We start from the raw sequence: 21,590 nt of genomic DNA on the forward strand, positions 1-21,590 counted from the left end.
TGTCCTGGAACTCACTCTCTAGACCGAGCTGACTCAGACTCACAGAGATCCACTGCCTCTGCCTCCTGAGTTCTGGTATTAAAAGTGCAAACCACCCTTCCTGGATTTTAATTTTTTATAAAAACAACTTTATATCCATTTATTTATTTATTGTGGACAAGATCTCGCTGACCCTGGGAAGCCCGATGTAAGAGGATTGCCTGTCGAGGCCATCCTTAGTACAGTAGTACTTGTGCTGGTGCTTGCCACCAGCAGAGAGCAGGGACCAACGCTGAGGCCACAAATCACTCCATGCAGTGACCTGATTGAGTCCGGGTGTTCAGTTTTCTCTCTGAACTATGCTTCCTGTTGTTTCTAGGTCGCAGAGGGGACCCATAGTATCATACCGCTGTGAAGTGCTTGTCGGAGGGAATAAATATTAGCTCAGGGGTAAAGCTCCTGTACCGGAATGCCTCCCATTGAGGGCTGGGCCATGGCTCAGGGTGGCGCCCCTGAATACCCCACTGAAGGGCTGGGGGCGTGTCTCGTCTAGGCTGGGGGCGTGTCTTTTCCTGAAAGGCATCTTTTTACATGGTGATTCCTGGGAGCTCTGTTTGAGGGAGAGCAGAATCTAGGGTATTACTGTCTTGATCTGACTGAATTTTCTTTCTTTCTTTTTTCTCTCAATCCCCTTGGCTGGATCCGGCGCGGTCATCTGCATTCTCCTGTTGCGTTTTTGAGCTGGTCCCCGGCGGCTTCTGCAGACCACTCCCAGAAGACACTCGGGGGGGAGCGTGCTGAGTGGCCACAGTGGAAAGACTCCTCCTGTAAGCATACAGGATGCAGGACGTGCAAGCGAGCTTGGTTTCAGGATGCAGGGTGGGGAGGCAGGGGCGGTGGCTGTTGTGCCACCAAGGCCGCAGGGTTAAGAGCACATGGACTGAGAACCTCCACTCGAAAATGGCACCATGTCCTTACTGTGTGTCCTTACGCTGGTTTTCTGATGTCTCGGCCTCTAATCCCCAGAGACTAAATGCATGTATGGCTTTCAATCCGGAGGCCGGGAAGGGTTAAATGGTGGGGTTGCTCAGTGCCATGAACACCTGAGTTCAGATTCCCAGAACCTGGAGGAGAGAGGTTTACATGGTGGAGCTTCATTTGCAATGTTAGTACTACACAGGAAGAGGCAGGAGGATGTCTAGGACTCACTGCCCCGCTGGTCTATCCTAGTCAGTGGTGTCCAGATTTAGTGAGTGCCTCCATCTCAAAAACCCCAGGTGGAGAGGGACTGAGGAAACTCCAATGAAGGACTCTGCCTGTGTGCCCACAGGCACCTGCACACACTTGTTGGGTTTTTTTTTTTCAGTTACAGAATATATGTGTTTAATCCATGTCTGAGCATGGGTGTAGTTGCCCTGAGTCCCAGAACATGGAAAGGCTGAGGCAGGGGGATTGCCAGACGTTTTAGGATGGCCTCAGCTGTGGAGGCAGATCAGGATATATGGGTGATGGACTCCTGAGGGCAAGAGGAAGAACTCGCCACTAGACGTCTCTTAGTCTGTTGCTGTGAGGGACACCATGCCCACGGCATTGCTTATAAAGGCATGTGTTTAATCAGGGCTGGCTCAGAGGTCCATCCTCATCACTGTGAGAAGCACGGGGACATGCAGGCGAGAAGGTACTGGGAGTTCTACATCCTGATCCATAGGCAGGAACCTATAGACTGCAAGGCACACTAGGCTGAGCTTGAGCCCAGGAGACCTCAAAGTTCCACTCCTACAGGGACACACTCCTTCAACGACACCGCACTACCAATGTCAATCCCTAAGCCTGTGGGGCCATTTTCACGCAGACCACCAGAGGGCACGGTCAGCACTGATGGCCGAGGTCCCGAATGTAGCCCATTGGTGCCCTGGCCCGTGCAACTTCCTCCAGATCTCACTTCCTTGTTCTTGTGTAATTCTTTTTTTTTTTTTTTTTTTTTTTTGGTTTTTTGTTTTTTTGTTGTTGTTGTTTTTCAAGACAGGGTTTCTTCGTGTAGCCCTGGCTGTCCTGGAACTCACTCTGTAGACCAGGCTGGCCTCGAACTCAGAAATCCGCCTGCCTCTGCCTCTCGAGTGCTGGGATTAAAGGCGTGCGCCACCACCGCCCGGCTCATATATTTTTAATGCACTTGGATCATAATCCCCCATCGCTCTGGGTCTCCCCACCCAGTACAGACTAAGCCTCTCATCTGAGGTTTTTGGTTATTTGTGGTGCACTTTGTCAGGGTTGCACAGAAGAGCAGAGTGTAGCAGAGGACCACTGCCTTGATCAGGGTAACTCACGAGTGCCAGCAGCCCCGAGCAATGCAGCTCCTCACTCCTTGGAGCCACTAACTGCCCGCAGCACCTTGGGGAACGGTCCATCCCATGGCACAGCTAAGCTTCTAATCTCTGGACACAAACATAGATATGTAGAAGACATGTGACCACCTTCACATTGAGCAAGACGACAGAAGTCCATCCTCCGAAGGTCTGTGACCTTCTCAGACCTGGCCTCCAACCAGCGCCAGGCACAGGTCCCCTCAGGATGTGCATTGGTGGCCAGTGTTCACCACGCGGTAGCTGCACCTCTGCTGCAGTGTGGCCTGCCTTGCCTTCAGCCCAGTATGGCAGCTCACAGGACACCTGATGAGACGGTTCATGGGGACTCCCCAGTCACCTCACTGGCACCAGGAGAGAAGTTTCTGGCCAGTTCCAGCTGGATTTCTCCATGTCCTTCCATAGGATGGGGTCTTGAATATGGTCAGGTGGGCAGCCGAGAGCAAGCAGCAATCTGTGTTTGGAGACCTGGCAAAGGAAGCAGTCTTATTAAGTTTTATTGCTGTGAAGAGAGACCACGGCCACTTTATAAAGGAGAACATTTAACTGGGATTGGCTTAGAGAACTGAGTTCCTTATCTTCATGGTAGAAGCATAGCAGTGTCCAGGCAGACATGGTGCTGGAGGGGGCCGGAGCGTTCTACATCCTGGTCTGAAGGCAGCAGGAGGAGACTATCTTCCCAGGCTAGGTGGAGACTGAGCATAGGGGCCATCAAAGCCCACCCCTGCAGTGATGTACTTCCTCCAACAAGGCCACACCTCCTACGAGTGCCAATCCCTGTGGTCGAGGATTCAAACACAGGACTCTTTGGAGCCAAACCTACTCAAACTACCACAGTAGCTGAGGGGGCATCTCCTTGTTTTTTCTTTCATTGCTCTCTATTTCTTGTTTTGTTTTGTTTTTTGAGACTTGGTCTCAAGTATCCTAGGCTAGCTCAGACTTGGCTAGCTGAGAACAACCCAAGATTCTTGATCCTCCTGCCTCCAAACCTCAAGAGCTGGGTGTGTCTTATCGGTGTCTATTGTAGGGCCTTGTGAGTTTTTGTTTGTTTGTTTGTTTGGTTGGTTGGTTGGTTGGTGTTATTTTTTTAGGATAAATTCTTCTTTTTGTATCTGAGGGGGGCAAATACCTTTTTGCTTGTTTGTTTTTTGAGACAGGGTCTCATTATGTAGCTCTGACTGTCCTGGAACTCACAGAGATCCTCCTGCCTCTGTCTCTGGAGTGCTGGGGTTAAAGGCGTGTGCAACCACTGCCCAACCTGGCAAATACCAATGCTGTGCAAATTCTATCGAACTTTTTTACTTTTTAGGCAAATTCAAATTTATTCTGTCCCCCACCTCCATGTCATTTAATGTTAAGGCAAGAATCCCCCTTTCTTCAAATACCCTGACCACGCCTCTAGCCCCTCACTGGTTGGCTCTAGGCCAACCACCCACGACCACGCCCCAGCTCCTCTGGGTTCTAGGCAGGGGCTGGCCCTGGGTCCTGTCTCCCAGCACCGGAAGGTGGGCGCCAGGAGTTCAAGGCGGTTCTCTACTGCATAGTGAGTTGGGTCAGCCTGGGCTATGTGAGACCTTGTCTTGTGGCCCGAGAGAGTGAGCTCTCTATCTCGCTTGTGGCCCTGCCAGCACCTCCGTCCACCCTGAACTTGACCGGAGCACATCGAAAGAGAAAGACGCTGGTCGCCCCAGAGATCAACATCTCCCTGGACCAAAGCGAGGGCTCTCTGCTGTCCGATGACTTCCTCGACACACCTGATGACCTGGACATCAATGTGGACGACATTGAGACGCCAGACGAAACCGACTCTCTGGAGTTCTTGGGGAATGGCAATGAGCTCGAGTGGGAAGGTAGTGGCCCCGCCCCGGCCCCGCCCCGGCCCCGCCCCGGCCCCGCCCCGGCCCCGCCCCGGCCCCGCCCCGGCCCCGCCCCGGCCCCGCCCCGGCCCCCAGCTTCACGTGGCCTCTTCTGGCCGCTTCTTACTGTGGTTCCCACAGATGAGCCAGGTCCAGACGGACCCTAGCCACGGGGCTGCAAAGGGCAGAGGGAACTAGACGTCAACAGAAGGTTCTAGAATGGGGTTCAGTTAAGCACGGAGCCTTGTAAACCAGGAGATGTGTGCGAGTGGGACTGTCCCTCCTCTCCTTCCTTCTCTTTCGGCCTCCCTGATGTCTTCCCTCCTGCCTGGAGCTAGCTGCTACATCAGGGACAGTCTTCTCACTCGGCACCTGCAGGGCCCAGGAGGATGACTGGGAGTGGGGCACCTGGGGAGGGGTATGCACTCGGCGGCCCTTTTAATTTTAGTTATTTTTATTTATTCATTGCTTTTTCCTTGACACAAGGTCTCTCTGTGTAGCCCTGGCTGTCCTGGAACTCACTCTTTAGACCAGGCTGGCCTCCAATTCACGGAGATCCGTCTGCCTCTGCCTCCCAATTGCTGGGATTAAAGTCATGAGCTATCACACCTGATTTATGTCTCAATATTTAGAGAGAGAAAGAGAGAGAGAGAGAGCGAGAGAGCGCAAAACAGCTGATTTGGGGCTGATAGAGCCCTCTGGTGATAGCTCAATCAGGCTTAGTGGCAATCATGGCAGCTTCCCATAGGAGATGGCAACATACCCAGAGCAAGTCACAGTTGGAGGTTGCCATCTGTCCTAGTGGAAAATGGAGGCAGGAGACTGAGGCAGCTGACCATGGTGGCTGCCAGTAGCTCAGCTTGCTTTCCTCTTTCTTTTCAGTCCAGGGCCCCAGTGCCTGGGGTAGTGGCCACACTCAAGGTGGCTCTCACCACCTTTGGCACATGAAGTTACACCCAGCCTTAAGAGTTTAGAATGATGTCCAGTGTTTCAGGCAGCATGCAGAACTGAACCCTGGGCTGTGTGCATACTGGGCAAGTGTCCCTATATTCATGCAGGTGTTCCCAGAGGTTTGTCTCCCAGGATTCTAGATGTTGCCATGTTTGCAGTTGAGACTGACCATTGTGTGTGTGTGTCTGCGCATGTGTGCATGAGTGCAGAGAAGAGAAGGAGTCTGGGACAAGACACCTGGATTCATACCTCCCTCCTGACCCTCTGACAGATGACACCCCAGTGGCCACCGCCAAAAACATGCCTGGTGACAGTGCAGACCTGTTTGGGGACGGCTCTGCAGAAGACGGCAGTGCGGCCAATGGTCGTCTGTGGCGGACTGTCATCATCGGGGAACAAGAACATCGCATTGATCTGCATATGATCCGGCCATACATGAAGGTGGTCACCCACGGAGGTGCGTTCACCCTGGGACCCGCTCCTTTCATGTCACCCCAGAGCGCACAGTGACTAGGGTTCTGTCAAAGGTCTTCTGTGGGCTTTGGGCTTGTCTCACCGGTGGAAACATTGAGCCCTCTCAAGTTTTGGGGTGCACAGATGGACTGACAACACTCAGAGTGGTGGATGTCATTTCCCCCAGCATTTGGCACTGCTCAGGGAGTGGGGGGATGTGATCTAGCCTAGGCTACTGGGGCACTCACCAGAATGCTTTCCCCAGGATACTACGGGGAAGGTCTCAATGCCATCATCGTCTTTGCCGCCTGCTTCCTGCCAGATAGCAGCTCCCCAGACTATCACTACATCATGGAGAATCTCTTTCTGTAAGTCGGTCCCCCCACCCAACCAAAAGGGGAGACAGAAGTAGGCGTGGCTCTGTGTGTTTCAGGCTAGCCTGGTCTACAAAGCAAGTGTCTATCTCTCCAAAATCCAAGCAGCAAGGCAGATCAGAGCCCTGAGCATAGAGATAAGATTTGGGTCCCACACAGGCCCTGACCCTCAGTGTCCCCACATTGGAACCTCATCTCCAACTCCCTGGGCAGGTACGTCATCAGCAGCCTGGAGCTGCTCGTGGCTGAGGATTACATGATCGTGTATCTGAATGGCGCCACACCCAGAAGGAGGATGCCCGGCCTCGGCTGGCTGAAGAAGTGTTACCACATGATTGACAGGAGGTGAGAATTCTGGCATGGACTGGGGTGGGGCACCAAGGCAGGAAGTTTAGCTGACAACATCATTCTCAATCAGTCCAGGGGGCAGAAGCCGAAGGACAAGGGGGACAGAGCGTTGAAGGAATGTCACTTTAGGGTCTTGCCAGTAGCTGTTGGTGGCTGGTGACTGTAGACACTGGACAGTGTGTGGCCTTCCACATCTGACCCACGTCTCAGAGCATTGAGTCCTCAAGAGTCAACCTCTCTAGAGAGGCATCAAAAGGAAGGCCCTTCCGTTTTCGTGGCTGGGTAATATTCCAGCTGGTGATCAAATTGTAGTCTGTCTGTCTGTCTGTCTGTCTGTCTGTGAGTACTGGGCTTTTTTTTACCTTTGGGTTTCCTGAATAGCTTCCAACATATTTTTAAAACCTGAAAGCACTTCCTAGAATTCAGGACTGTGCTGGGTGTGTGTGTGTGTGTGTGTGTGTGTGTGTGTGTGTGTGTGTGTGAATTCAGGACTGTGCTGGGTGTGTGTGTGTGTGTGTGTGTGTGTGTGTGTATGTGTATGTGTAAAGGCCACATTGGCCCTCTTGCTGCCTGGTGTTGATACATCCCAGGGTCTTTAAATTTGTTTAGCTGGAAGACCAGCTCTGCAGTGTGAGGGCACTGCCTGTCAAGACGTCGTGGGCTGACAGCCTGTGGAGAGAGCAGGCAACTGGTCTACCTCTTCTTGCTCAGGCTTCCTACGCCCCAGCCTGTGACATGGCTTCCTCTCTCCACAGGCTGAGGAAGAATCTGAAGTCCCTGATCATCGTCCACCCCTCGTGGTTCATCCGCACCGTGCTGGCCATCTCCCGGCCCTTCATCAGGTAGGCCACAGGAGACTGTCCGCATTAGGACTCCAGTCTGGCCACTGTGCCCCGGTGCATGTCTGAGGGTCAGTGGACTTTCACCTACTACTCTGTCTTCATAGCCTGAGATTCGTGGAACTGGCCAGGCCTGAGGTCCAAGACATGGTGATCCTCCAGTCTCATCCTCTCATAGCTGCAGGGTACCACATCTGGTGTCTTATGCATCTTCTGTAGATTTGAACTCATGTCTTGGTACTTGCATAACTGAGCCATCTGTTCTGGCCCTGGTTTTTAAAACTGGGTTAGGATAGGTTAAAATGGCAATTCTCCTGCCTCAGCTTTTTGAGTGCAAGCATGTACCATCAGGCTAGGTGGACAGTTTTTTTTTTTTTAAATAAGGATGCATCCAAAGAGCTGGCGGGAGGGCTGCATGGGTAGAGGAGCTTGCTGCCAAGTCTTGACAGCCTGAGTGTGATACCTGAGACCAAATGTTGGACAGAGGCAGTTGACTCCCTCAAGCTGTCCTCTTGACTTTAATTCGTGCACACACGATGAATAAATGTAAGAAAATGTTTCTTTAAAAAAAAAACACGTCTGAAGCGTTTGTCACTCATCGCAGTCCACACTGGCCACTGGGACAATCCATGAGAAAAGTCTGGGGAGGAGGCTGAGGCGAGAGGATTGTGGGTTCGAGGCCAACATGGGCACCTTGGCAGGCTGTATGGCCCAGCCTGGCTCTGTCTGCTGACCCCTTGTCTGCACTCTTGTCTCATCAGTGTGAAGTTCATCAGTAAAATCCAGTATGTGCACAGCCTGGAGGAGCTGGAACAGCTCATCCCCATGGAACACGTGCAGCTGCCAGACTGTGTCCTGCAGTAAGTGTCCCTCTGGGCCTTAGGATCCCTGAGGTTGGGGGTGACATACTATGATTGTGGGGGGAATGACAGCTCAGTGATTATCACAATGCTCTTCCTTCAGAGGAGGGTTCAGTTTCCAACACCCACACAATGGTTCACAAACACCTGTGACTCCAGCTCCAGGGCACCTGACGCCCCCTCCTGGCCACTGTGGGAACTGCACTCTAAGCACACTCACTTAAACCTTCAATAAATCAAATTAAATTAAATTAAAATTAAAAGTTACATATTACAGAAAACTGACCATTGAAACTTCATCTCAATACATAGTTCAGCCAACCCCACACTGAGGGTCAGTCCCCATCCATATCCTCAGTCCCCTTTGCCTGACAGCTCTGGGCATGGCTCCACCCTTCCTGCGTCTCACTGGACCTGTGTTTCTTTCTCTCAGATATGAAGAACAGAGACTCCGAGCCAAGAGGGAGAGGTCAGTATGCACAGCCTCCTGACAGGGTCAACTCCACCTTTAGACATAGAGACACAGCTGAGGGGCTGGGCAGTGCTGGCAGTAAAGACCTGAGTTCGGGTCCCCAGCACTCATATAACATGCCTGGCAAAGCTATGCCAGTCTGTAAGACTAGGGAGGTAGAGGCCAGGTCAACCACCCTACCTGAACCAGCAAGCTCGGGGCTCAGTGAGAAACCCCATCTAAAATAGGTGGGTTGGGCCAGTGAGACAGCTTGGCCTGCACTGTGCTCCCAGGCCTGACAACCTGAACTCGATCTCCAGGAACTATGTGGTGGAAGGAAACATGACTCACACACAAGCTGTCTTATGACCCCTCACATAGGCAGGGGGACATGTGCACCCCCACACACATACACAAAGACTGGACTCTCAGACAAGGTCTCCAGAGTCAGCCCTGGGCTCAAATCCCAGTCTTCTATTCCTTGATGACACACACACACATTAATTAGCAAAACCAGACTCCTAATTTCCAATACAGGACTCCGGCAACCTTGTATTCATAATGGGAATGTGGCTTGCTTGTAGAAATATTCATGACATTGGTCCATGAATTCAATCTTCAGTACTTTTAATGGATGGTAGTTAAAAATGAGAAAAAGAGACAGAAAGAAAAAGAATGCCATTTATTAGGTATTATTTATCTGTTGTGGATGTATCCACACACGTGTGGAGATCACTTAAGGGGAGTCAGTTTTTTCCATCAAATGGGAATTGAACTTGGGTCATTATGACTTGGCTGCAAGCACCTTTACCTGCTGAGCCATCTTGCTGGCCCCTGCCTTCCTCATTTTTTTTGAAGCCTTACTCAGCTCCAGAGCATAAACAGAGTGACCCCAGAATTCACATTTGTACAAACAATGCCAGCCTCGCCTAGGGTTTCAGGCTGTCCTTAAGTCTGCACTGGCTTGACTACACACAGCCACATACCACATGACTGCCAGGCCTGGAGGAACCAAGTGTGAGGCCATTGTGGCCTTGTTTCTGTTGTCTCTCTCACTGGCCTGTCCCCACCTTATCTGTCCCAGCCCCCACAAATCCCCTCCTGGATGGGAACCAGGGAACGGGGTGCCCATTCACTCCATGCCCCATCTCTGTGCCTCCTGGAAATGGATCTTGCATGTGAGTCCTCCCGTGTCCAGTTTAAACTGCTGGCATGGTGTCAGAGCTGTATTACTCTTCATGACTGGGTAATAGCCTAGTGCTCTAATGGGGGAGACATTGTACCAGTGGGCAAACCCAGTGGGTCCCCTGCTGCTCCAGCTGCACACACTCCAGCTGCAGACACACCAGCTGCAGACACACCAGCCGCAGACACACCAGCCGCAGACACTTCAGCTGCACACACACCAGCCGCAGACAATCCAGGTGCAGACACTCCAAAAACACACACACCAGCCGCAGACAATCCAGCTGCACACACTCCAGCTGCAGACACTCCAGTCGCAGACACTCCAGCTGCACACACACCAGCCACAGACAATCCAGCTACACACACTCCAGCCGCAGACACACCAGCTGCACACACTCCAGCTGCAGACACTTCAGCTGCACACACAGCAGCCGCAGACACTCCAGCCACGGACACTCCAGCCACAGACACTCCAGCTGCACACACTTCAGCTGCACACACACCAGCTGCAGACACTCCAGCCACAGACACTCCAACCACACACACACACCAACCGCAGACAATCCAGCTGTACACACACCACCTGCACACAATCCAGCCGCAGACACTCCAACCACACACACACCAGCCGCAGACACACCAGCTGCAGACACACCAGCCGCAGACACACCAGCTGCAGACACACCAGCCGCAGACACACCAGCTGCAGACACACCAGCTGCAGACACTCCAGCCGCAGACACTCCAGCCGCAGACACTCCAGCCGCAGACACTTCCCCTGCACACACTCCAACCACAGACACTCCAGCTGCAGACACTCCAGCTGCACACACTCCAGCTGCACACACACCAGCCGCAGACACTCCAGCCGCAGACACTTCCCCTGCACACACTCCAACCACAGACACTCCAGCTGCAGACACACCAGCTGCACACACTCCAGCCGCACACACTCCAGCTGTAGACACACCAGCCGCAGACACACCAGCTACACACACTCCAGCTGCAGACACACCAGCCGCAGACACACCAGCTACACACACTCCAGCTGCAGACACACCAGCCACAGACACACCAGCTGCAGACACTCCAGCCGCACACACACCAGCCACAGACACTTCAGCCTCAGACATACCAGACACTGCAGCCGCAGACAATCCATCTGCAGACATTCCAGCTGCAGACACTCCAGCTGCAGCTGGCTGCTCCTGCATAGCCTCTCCCTCAGCACAGGGTCCCAGCAGGGGAGGGCCAACCCACTTGAGGTCCATTTTAACTTTCTTTTTTTTTTCTTTTTTGAGACAAGGTCTCATTTGGCAGCCCAGGCCGGCCTCAGTCTCCAGTGCTGGGATAAGAGGTGTTATGGGTCAGTAAGCTCGCCTCCTGCTACCCACATCTTCCAAGGCTGGACTTGGCAGGGCAGCAGCTAGCACTTAGCCCAGTTGATAGAGTGCTGACCTTGCTGGGCATCATCCCCAGAGCCACATAAACCAGCATGGCAGCACATGCCTGGCGTACCAGCACTTGGAATGAGGAGGCAGGAGGGTCAGGAGTTTATGGTCATCCTTTACTACATAGTAAGTTACAGGCTAGCCTGGGCTACATGTTTCTTCACTCCTTGCATTTTGGGTCACATTTGTCCCATGGTCGACCATCTGCTCCTTCCAACATGCCAGGAGGGAACAAAACTCAAACATGAGCCCAGGCTAGAGAGGCCAGTTTGTTCTGGCCCAGAGTCCCAGTATCAGCTGCCTCCCCCTGCCCCTTGTCACCGGGTTTTTTCTGTTCACAGCACACGGCCACCGCAGCCAGAATTCCTCCTTCCCAGGTCTGAAGAAAAGCCAGAGCCTGTGGAAGAAGAGGACAGGTGAGCATGCTTGAGATGTCAGGCTGAGACAGGACCCCAGGGGACGCTATGGGAAAGACAGGGTGTGACCAGTGCCTTCTCAAGTTTGGTGACACCTGGGCAGCTTTTCCTCACTTGTGTCTCTTTGAGTGTGAACCTTACCCAGACATGCAGACATGCAGACATGCAGACATGCAGACGTGTAGACGGGCAGACATGCAGACGTGCAGACAGACGCCTGCTTTCTGCCTGAAAAGTGTTAGTTAGTAGTAGCCTTCCTGGTAATGGTTCTGGCTCCAACAAATAAGTGAGAATTGCCCAGGGTTACAAACAAGCAAATAACACCCTGTCTCCTCCCCACCCACAGGGCAGCAGAGGCGACAGAGGACCAGGAAACTAGGTGGGTGTAGCATGGGTGTCAGCAGATTGTCAGGAGTGTTCTAAGCACAGTTTAAATCTGTGACTGAATATTTGATGAACATATGCATGCCCTGCCCCAACAGGTAGTAGACAGACAGGGTTGTCTGTCTCCCAGCTGTGGGACATGTTAGCTGTGACAATGGTACTGATGCAGAGCTAGAGTCAGAGGCAACTCAGTCAAAGGATGGGTGGGTGGATGGATGGATGGGTGGATGGATGGATGGATGGATGGATGGATGAGTGGGTGGATGGATGGATGGATGGATGGGTGGATGGATGGGTAGATGGGTGGGTAGATGGGTGGATAGTGGATGGATGGATAGGTCAATGGATGGATGGATGGATGGGTGGATGGATGGGTAGGTGGATGGATGGATGGGTGGGTGGATGGATGGGTAGATGGGTGGGTAGATGGGTGGATAGTGGATGGATGGATAGGTCAATGGATGGATGGATGGATGGGTGGATGGATGGGTAGGTGGATGGATGGATGGGTAGATGGATGGATGGGTGGATGGATGGGTGGATGGGTGGGTAGATGGGTGGGTGGGTGGATGGTGGATGGATGGGTGGGTGGAGATATATGTGTATGTGTATGTGTATGTGTATAGATGATTGGATGAGTGAATGGATGAATACATGGATGAATGTACATTAGGAATGGTGACGGCAGTCATTTCTCTTTGCTCAGAACCCCCCATAGACAGGTTAGCTCACTGAGTCTTCCTGTGGGAGCTTTTACTCCCCACCTCCAACAGACATGGATCCACCCTAGTTGTCCTTTGCCCTGCAGCATGTCCTGATTTAACCAGAACCTGGAGATGGATAGAGATTATTCCCGACATCATGTGACCCTCATCAGAAGCTCTGGGAGCCCCGCCTTCATCGCGCCTCCACTGCCCGAGGACACCTGGCTTCATCATGTCCCCCTGCACCCAGTCCTCTCGCTGCCTGAGTACATTTCACTGTTTTTGTTTGAAGAAGGCGGTACAAGCACATCTCAGTGTGGAAAAGGTTCTTGACACGTTCACATTCTGAGCTTGTGGATGTCAAAGCTGGATGTCGGCAGTGTCACCATGGTTACTCCTCCAGGTCTCAGCATCCCCAAGATGCCCTTCTTTGTCCCAGCTAGGATAACACAGATGTGCATTTGGGGCTGACTCAGTAAGAGACCCTTTGCTCGGTTGCCACCTGTCCCTAGCTGGAGCCTCAGGTGCCTGGTGGCCCTGGCTGCAGCTACAGCTGCTTCTCTGTGGAAAGTGACCCACTGTCCCCTCTCCCTGTTACCCCAAGCAGGGCTGTGACTGCTGACCTCATATCCACCTGACATGCCCCATTCACCATTTGACTGTCTTGGGGGTCTTCTTCAAGCCTATTGCACACATATTGATCAGCCTGGTGGCTGCCTAACCACCCCCGACATTTTTGAGCTCCTTTAAAGTAGATGTAACTCCAGATGTTAACTGACACCTCATTCCAAGGGTGGGAGTTGTACCCACTTTCCTGTCCCCTGCCCAGGCCAGACTCAGACTCTTGTGTCACCAAGCAAGAGATAGTTTCGTGTCTGAGGAGAAGAAAGATGAAGATCCAGGGCTGTGGGTTCTAGAAGATCTGGGGGACCCCCTAGGACAGTATATCCCAGTGGGTGGAATGCTGTGGGGCCTGATCTCCAAGCTGGGATCAAAGCACACGTTTGCCTGAGATGACTAAGTAGTCTAAGCTAAGGTGTGTGAAGAGCCTTCTGTCCCCAGGGACACATGAGGCCAGATGACATTTGCAGGGAGGACTCTCCCTGTGGTTTCCTAAAGACCTGAGTATCTCTATGTTAAGAAATCTTAGCACTAAGCCGTGGTGGCATATGCCTTTAATTTCAGCACTAATGAGTACAAGGCAGGGGGATTTCTGTGAGTTCCAAGACAGCAAGGGCTACATAGTGAGACCCTATCTAGGAAGAAAAAGAGAGGAAGAGAGGGAAAGAGAGAGGCCTCTGTGCCTCTCCTCCAAAGGTAGGTTCTGTCCACCCCACTGTGAGGGGTCCCCTCTGACATGTCTCTTGCTCTGCCTCTGATGGCTGCAGGACAGCAGTGTTCACCGAGAGAAGCAGAGTCCTGACAACAGCATCCATGGCTCTGAGCTCTGCTGGAAACACAGTCTGTGGCCCTGGGAGGGGACCTGAGAGCACTGTTCCTAGGTGTGGAACAGTGATTTGTGTTTTGTTTTGAGACAGGATCTTGCTATGAAGATGAGTCTGGTATCAGACTCCTGATCCTCCTGCCTCAGCCTCCTGAGAGCTGAGATGCAGGTGTGTGACCCCCAGTCTGGGCTAGTGCTTTGTAAGTTGTGTTTATCCAATGTCAGGAGATGGGATCCAAGATGGTGCCCTGGGGCCAGGTCCACAGATGGTCCCCATTGGAAACAATCCTGGAGGCTCTTCTTGACTAACTGGCTGCTGGTGATAGCCATGGCCTATGAGGTGAGGACCTCTGTGTCAGATGGATGGATCAACACAACCCTGCTGTCCCCAAAGGTCTGAGGTCCTGCCCCCAAGCCCAGGAAACTCCATTGGGGGCCACCTGCTCCATCCACCTCCTTGCTGCTGTGGTGAACCCACAGCCCCTTTGCAGTCACCAGCACCCACCGACAGACACAGCAAGCAGAACCCACCAGGGCCACCGAAGACCCCAAAACAGGAGACCCTGAGGGGTTTAATATCCTAGTCCACACATGGGACCACCACCCCAGGTACCTGGGGGACAGTGAGACAGATGCAGAGGACCAGCAGCCTTGTGGTGAGCGCTGGCTGTTTGATTTCTTTTCTGAGACACCCAGGATCCATTTGACAACTGGCCCAGAGCAACAGTGCCCACCACCCACCAGCAAATCATGCAGTTATAAACACAGAGACAGTGGATGGTCTCTGCAGTGACACAAGGCCCGGTGAGCCTGGGCTGGGGATTTTTATGTGAAATAAATAAATTATAATGCAGAGGGAGGAGTGAGCATCTCTGTGTTCCCAGATATACGGAGGGTGCAGAAGGCAAGCCTCCTGCCTCTGTGACCAGTGGCCAAGGCTTGGGGGAAGAGGGGTGCATGGCTCTGCCTACTGCAGGAGAATGGAGGAAGGGGGGCCACCAAAGACTTGGCTCTGTAGCCTGGACCTCAGGATATACATAGGCTAGGGCATTTGAACCCGGCTATGTTTAGTGTTGCCAGCAAGATGTGATGGGTGACCTGGGTATGTTGACCCATGGCTGACATCCCAGCACTCGGAGGCTGCTGAGGCAGGAAGACTGCAGGGAGTCCAGACCAGCCTGGGGTACAGATGGAGACTCTAGGAAACCAAACAGAGGCCATGGTACAGCGATCTGGATATGGGGGGTGATATGAGCATGGTGACAGGGCCTAGACAGGGAGGGGCTAAGCCAGCAGGACAAGGACGGGGCAGGACAGGCATCGTTCATTGCCTACAGGCTCATATTACACTCATTCATTCCTCAACCCATTCATTCATTCATTCACACACTCACTCAGTCACTCACACACTCATTCATTCACACACTCAGTCACTCACACACTCATTCATTCACACACTCACTCAGTCACTCACACACTCAGTCACACACTCACTCAGTCACTCACACACTCATTCATTCACACACTCACTCAGTCACTCACACACTCAGTCATTCACACACTCACTCAGTCACTCACACACTCATTCACTCACATCACCCCATGGATGTGGGGCCCAGTTGTCCATGTCTTTCCTATCTTGGTCTCGGTGCCTGCTCAGGTCCCTGGGTACCAAGAGGGAAAGGCCAGGAATCCTGAGGGATGAGTCCTCTCTGATGCAAGAACCATAGGCTAGGACAGTGTGCGTCCCCAGAGGTGGGGCCAGCAGGGCACAGCAGAGAGGAGATGGATCTGGGTGGCCTCAGCAGGACAGATCAGGGGACTTGGAGATCGTGGGGTAAGGGTTGGCCACAGGGCAGAAGGACCTCCTTTCAAAACCTAGACAAAAGACAGGTATTGTGTCACATGTGTAACTCCAGACTGGGGAGCCAAGGTATGGGGTTCATGGGGTCCACTGGCTACACACCCAGCCCAGGCACAGAGCTCAAGGTTCAGAGGACCCCACCTCAAAAATAAGTGGGCAGGGCTGAAGACATGGTTCAGCAGTTACACCAGAGGCTGCTCCAGCCAAGAACCCAGGTTCCATTCCCAGCACCCCCACCTGTACCTCTAGTTCCAGGGGGTTGGATCCCCGCTTTTGGCTCCCAATGGCAGCCAAAAACAAACTTGGAGAACAGTTACACATGCAGGCAAATACCCACACACCACACAAAACCACAGATAAACCTTCATAAAAAGATTCAGCTGCACATGGGCGTGCACGCCTTTAATCCCAGACTGGGGAGACAGAGGCAGGCTAACCTGGTCTACATGGTGAGTATGAGACCAATCAGACCCAGAAGACACCTGACATTGACCTCTGGCCTCTTCACATGGCTGTACACACATATACACACAGAGAGACATACACAAAAATACAAATATATACACACACATACGTACATCCATATACATACACACACACATATACATACATACATACACACAGACAGACACACACACATACACACAGGCATACACACAGTACACACACACAGACACACACAGACACCACCACCACACATACACACCACCACCACCACACACACCACATACATACATACATACACACACAGACACAAGGCAGACACATACACACACATAGAGGCACACACAGACACACACACATACACACACACAGACATACACACAGACACACAGGCACACACAGACACACACACAGGCAGACACACACACAGGCACACACAGACACACACACAGGCAGACACGCACACACACAGACATACACACAGACACACAGGCACACACATACACACACACAGGCACACACAGACACACACACAGGCAGACACACACAACATTTCTTTTCCCTTACCAATAACAGTGAGGAACAATGCCCCACCCTGGCTTCCCTGAGTCTGATCTCAATGACTCTGGTCACATGGGCTTACAATGGCAGAGTCACTCTAAAACGATTTTGTGGCCAGGCCCAGTCATCTGAGCAAAGCTGTCTTGTGATTCACCATCCAGAGACCTAAACCTACCTCAGCCATGACACTTAAGACAATTTCCTGGCAAGGCTGAGCTGGGGCCAGGGGAGGAGTAGGAGAGGAGGAGGGGGAGAGGAGGAGGGAGAGAGGAGGAGGGAGAGAGGAGGAGGGAGAGAGGAGGGGAGGAGGGGAGAGGATGGAGAGTCCTTTTTCTTGGCCTCATAAGAACCAGTCTCAATGTCAGGGTCAAGCCGGGGGACACAAACTTTGGCAGATATTTTTAGGGATAGAAAGGTGTGACTAGGGAGGGGAGAAAGGGAGGGAGGAGGGGAGGCAGACACAGGGGCACAGGCTAGAAGTTGGCTGCTGTCCCTCTGTCCCTCTGGCTCCTGACTTTTTTAGGCAAAAGGCTACAGAAGCTATTTGCAGCCTATGAAACAGGTGCTCCCCCCCTGCCCTCACAAGTGCTTGGGGGCCTCTTCCCCCGGGGCGGCCTCCAGGCTGCCCAGACCTATAAATGCCCTACAGCTTTGTCAATGAAGCTGAGACTTGCCGGAACAGCACACTGCAGATCACAAGGACCTGGGCCACCTGAGGATCGGTCAGCACTTGCAGTCCCCAGGATGAAACTCATCATAGGCATTGGAGGGTGAGCTCCAGGATGAAACTCATCACAGGCATTGGAGTGGGACCCTGTTTGGGGAGGGAAAAGACCTCAAGGCCCTGGGAAGAAAGTGCTAGCTGCCCACGGTCTGCTGCCATGAGGGGTGTGTAGGCTTGGAGACCACAGAGGGGACACAGAGGGCCCCACTGCACAGGCCAAAAGCCTGGAAACCAGCCGGGAAGCACCAGGATGAACCCAGGGCCTTGGGCACACAGAGCAAGTCCTCAGAGAAGGGCTACCGGCCGGGTCATCTTTTTATTTTTTATTTTGGAGTGGTCTAGCAGTCATGCAGTCTGGCCTTGAACTCACTTTGTAGCCCACGCTGGCCCCAAAATGAAGATCCTCCCGTCTTAGCCCCCAGCCGAGCTGACAGCGGGTGCCTCTGTGCTTAAGCCAGGCCTTCTTTCTAGCGGTCCTCATTAAGGACCGCTCTGCTTGCCCATGACCTCCACCACATGGACTGCTGTCAGCGCCGAGACAGCAGGCAACTTAGGGCAGAGGACAATACCTCCAGAATGGCTGAGGATGACCTGAGTCACCCTAAGAACCCGAATGCTGTGACCTACTGCCCTGAGTCCCTAAGGCAGGCGTTCCACCCCTGACCACGCCCCCAGCTCTTCACTGGGGGATTCTAGGCAGGGGCTCCCCTCCCTGAGCCACACCCCCAGTCACTCAGGGCATTCTGGGGAGGGGCTCTACCTGACCACCACCCTCCCCAGTCCCGCGCCTGTTTTTCACTTTGTTTTGAGTCAGGACTTCACTGAGTTGTCCAGGCTGCCTTTGAACTCATGTCTGTTCTACCGTCTCAGCTCTGGGATTATGGTAGTCAGTGTACATAAATGCGCACGCGCGCATGCACACATACACACACACATACACACACACACACACACACACACACACACACACACACACACCACCTGTCCACCTGTACGGGCCTGCTGCAGCCCCATGGCAAGCCGAGTCCTGTTAGGTGCTCGGGGGTGGGCGCTGGCATCTCCCCACTGCCTCACACATGCCGCCCTTCCAGCGTGACCAATGGTGGGAAGACCACCCTGACCAACAGCCTCCTCAAGGTGCTGCCCAACTGCTGCGTGATCCATCAGGATGACTTCTTCAAGGTGGCCGACTGGGGCGCAGGGGTGTGGGGAATACGGGCGCGGCGTTATTAGCCCTACCGTGCCCAGGGGATCAATCGCCCACTTCAGGGAACCCTGTCAGACTGTGGCATGCTGGGATGCTTTTACCCACGACTTCTTATACCTCTGCTTTCCCTTCTGTACAATGGGCTCAAAGGGAGGAGTGACAGGTGATGGGCAGACCACCACACCTCACTTCAGGGCCACCCTAGAGCAGCGAGGTGGGCTGGGCTGGTGCAGGTCTGAGCCCAGGCCTTGGGGTGCTGTGTTTCAGCCCCAGGACCAAATAGCAGTCGGGGAGGACGGCTTCAAACAGTGGGACGGTAAGAGCATTGCCCCTGCCCTGGCTGCCTCACTGCTCCCTGTGGGTGCGGGTCCCGCTCTGAGCCCCGCTGTCTGTCCCACTAGTGCTTGAGTCTCTGGACATGGAGGCCATGCTCAGCACGGTGCAGGCCTGGGTGAAGAATCCACACAAGTTTGCACGCGCTCACGGCGTCAGCCTGCAGCCAGGTGCCTCGGACACCCACATACTTCTCCTCGAGGGTTTCCTATTGTACAGTTACAAGTAAGCATCGCTCTGCCAAGGCCCGACGACTTTCAGAACCTCAGGCTGACTGTACCCACCCTGCTGTGTGAGCCTGTGTACTGCCAAGCGCTCTGTGTCGGTTTACATCGTGGAAGCGGGACGAATCTGTGGGCTCGGGAGACATGGGGGTGCCTCAGGGACACCAGCTGACCCTGTTCCCCACTCCCTGGCCAGGCCCCTGGTGGACTTGTACAGTCAACGCTACTTCCTGACAGTGCCATATGAGGAATGCAAGCGGAGGAGAAGGTGGGTGCCATGGGCACGGGGTTCCCTGGGGCACAGCCAGCCACGGGCAGTGGGCTCTGCGGTGACCCTTCCTCTGTCACAGAAGCCCAGCACCCCAGGCCTGGACACAGTACACACCCATCCTTCCCCAGACAGGCTAAACGGTGGAAAAAATGTGGAAGTTGGGGGTCCCACAGCCTTTGCCTAAGGGTCTAACACCCAGAGCCTATCTGCTGATTACCTGTGGTCTGCCTTGAACACCGACTTCTCATGACAGGCCTGCAACTCTTTTTCTCTACAGAAGCCGTACTTACATGGTCCCCGATCCTCCTGGCCTCTTTGATGGTCACGTGTGGCCCATGTACCAGAAGTATAGACGGGAGATGGAGAAGGACGGGGTGGAAGTGGGTGAGCACCAGAAGGAAGCTCTGCCAGGCCTCTAAACCCCGGCTGCCCCGCTCCCCGCTGAATCCCATCCCAGGCTCTCTTGCTGCTCTCTCCTGTCCACACTGTTTTCCCTACCTGCCACCCAGCCCTGATGCAGGCCCTTTCCTGTGTCAGTCTATTTAGACTGTCCACACTGTTTTCCCTACCTGCCACCCAGCCCTGATGCAGGCCCTTTCCTGTGTCAGTCTATTTAGACTGTCCACACTGTTTTCCCTACCTGCCACCCAGCCCTGATGCAGGCCCTTTCCTGTGTCAGTCTATTTAGACGGCATGAAGACCCGGGAGGGCCTCTTCCGTCAAGTTCTGGAGGATGTTCAAAACAGACTGCTTAACACGTCCTAGCAAGACGCAGGCCCTGGGTGCGAGGCAGACACAGGACAGCGGGGCCTGAGATTTTCTGGCTGGATGAAGTGGCGCTGCCTACAGGGAATCTGTACATAGTGGCTGCATGGGCATGTCCCCCCACACACGCAGTGGGCATGGACACCTTGAGACTCTACAGCACCTCAGTATTAAAGCGAACTCTTGTTTTTTAACCTGGCGTCCTATATGGTCTCTATGCGTGGATGAGTCAAAACTCCCTCAGACACCCTCTACTGGCACCTGGTGGCCGCTGACAGACAGTCTCCACTTGTGGGTGACCTTGTTCATGTACCTCAGTTCTCCTCAAGGAGACATTTCCCATGAACTTGTGTAAGGAGAAAAAACATCCACCCTAATATAGACAGGCACAAAGAGGTCTGCAGTACTCAAGCTCACACAGGAAGGTCGTGTGCTCTGCTGGAGAAGGACTCTAGAGAGTTCCTGACGCAATCCTGAATCTCCTAAACACACACACATAACATGCTGCCTGTCCTGCAACCTAGCACATCTGTCTCCTCTCTCACACAACCACACACCTTCTGAACCACGGCGACAGCCTCGGTGTGATGTTTTATTACATAAAACGGAAAACTGAGGTGCCGAGCATTTGGTGGTGCTGGGATGTAGGTGTAGGGACCGGGCTGCAGAGATTTTATTCTTTGGCATGAGGGTGACACCTGATGGCCATCTGTGGAATTGTAATGACAGAACCCCAATTATGTATAGAAAAATGGGTGGATGGGTGGATGGGTGGATGGGTGGATGGATGGGATGGATGGATGGGTGGATGGGTGGGTGAATGGATGGATGGGTGGGTGGGTGGATGGGTGGATGGATGGGTGGGTGGGTGGGTGGGTGGGTGACTGAGAAGTCTGCTAAATAACAAGTCTGAAGCCTCCTTGTCTACATGAGACTTTAAAAATAAAATTGAACAGCCAGGGCAAATGAACAGAGAAACCCTGTTTCAAAAAACAAAAACAAAACAAACAAAAAACAAAAAGAAAGAAAGAAAGAAAAGAAGAGAAAAGAAAAGAAAGGAAAGGAAAAAAGAAAAGATAATTGTTGCTTGTAATTTTAAAAACATGCAGGCCGGGCAGTGGTGGCGCGCGCCTTTA

General features: G+C 53.1%; 2 protein-coding genes across 5 annotated transcripts in view; both read left to right on the plus strand.

Annotated features, from left to right (window-relative positions):
* Atcay (ATCAY kinesin light chain interacting caytaxin) overlaps positions 1 to 14,916 on the plus strand; it is a 22,205-nt gene extending 7,289 nt beyond the window's left edge. Inside the window, exons 3-14 of one of the 3 annotated variants that reach the window (XM_076919319.1) lie at positions 744 to 773; positions 2,679 to 2,710; positions 3,971 to 4,192; positions 5,421 to 5,606; positions 5,868 to 5,970; positions 6,190 to 6,321; positions 7,080 to 7,166; positions 7,925 to 8,023; positions 8,457 to 8,492; positions 11,455 to 11,529; positions 11,876 to 11,908; positions 12,722 to 14,916. In XM_076919319.1, the coding sequence (XP_076775434.1) occupies positions 744 to 773; positions 2,679 to 2,710; positions 3,971 to 4,192; positions 5,421 to 5,606; positions 5,868 to 5,970; positions 6,190 to 6,321; positions 7,080 to 7,166; positions 7,925 to 8,023; positions 8,457 to 8,492; positions 11,455 to 11,529; positions 11,876 to 11,908; positions 12,722 to 12,731 (1,045 nt within the window). In that variant the 3' untranslated portion in view covers positions 12,732 to 14,916. Of the gene's footprint in view, positions 1 to 743; positions 807 to 916; positions 1,019 to 2,678; positions 2,711 to 3,970; positions 4,193 to 5,420; positions 5,607 to 5,867; positions 5,971 to 6,189; positions 6,322 to 7,079; positions 7,167 to 7,924; positions 8,024 to 8,456; positions 8,493 to 11,454; positions 11,530 to 11,875; positions 11,909 to 12,721 lie in introns of those variants that run through there. The other 2 variants (XM_076919317.1, XM_076919318.1) reach the window with 2 other exon arrangements.
* Positions 14,917 to 17,332: 2,416 nt separating this feature from the next.
* Nmrk2 (nicotinamide riboside kinase 2) lies at positions 17,333 to 20,648 on the plus strand. Of its 2 annotated transcripts, none has more exons than XM_076919321.1 (7): positions 17,333 to 17,700; positions 18,746 to 18,836; positions 19,012 to 19,177; positions 19,263 to 19,419; positions 19,615 to 19,686; positions 19,967 to 20,073; positions 20,369 to 20,648. In XM_076919321.1, the coding sequence occupies exons 1-7, from the start codon at positions 17,588 to 17,590 to the stop codon at positions 20,452 to 20,454; spliced, it is 792 nt and encodes a 263-aa protein (XP_076775436.1). In that variant the 5' UTR covers positions 17,333 to 17,587; the 3' UTR covers positions 20,455 to 20,648. The 2 variants fall into 2 exon arrangements, with proteins under 2 accessions (XP_076775436.1, XP_076775437.1); XM_076919322.1 differs by having other exon boundaries at positions 17,507 to 17,700; positions 19,129 to 19,177.
* The last annotated feature ends 942 nt before the right edge of the window (positions 20,649 to 21,590 follow it).

Source organism: Arvicanthis niloticus, chromosome 22, assembly GCF_011762505.2.
Source record: "Arvicanthis niloticus isolate mArvNil1 chromosome 22, mArvNil1.pat.X, whole genome shotgun sequence".
Lineage (NCBI taxonomy): Eukaryota > Metazoa > Chordata > Mammalia > Rodentia > Muridae > Arvicanthis > Arvicanthis niloticus.

What these genes read in the sequence shown, in the direction of transcription:
- Nmrk2 (XM_076919321.1), top strand. Translation starts at nt 17,588, where the DNA reads ATGAAGCTGAGACTTGCCGGAACAGCACACTGCAGATCACAAGGACCT. An exon ending in CGGCTTCAAACAGTGGGACG is followed by an intron (nt 19,178 to 19,262) that starts GTAAGAGCATTG and finishes CTGTCCCACTAG; the next exon opens with TGCTTGAGTCTCTGGACATG. An exon ending in TTCCTATTGTACAGTTACAA is followed by an intron (nt 19,420 to 19,614) that starts GTAAGCATCGCT and finishes CTCCCTGGCCAG; the next exon opens with GCCCCTGGTGGACTTGTACA.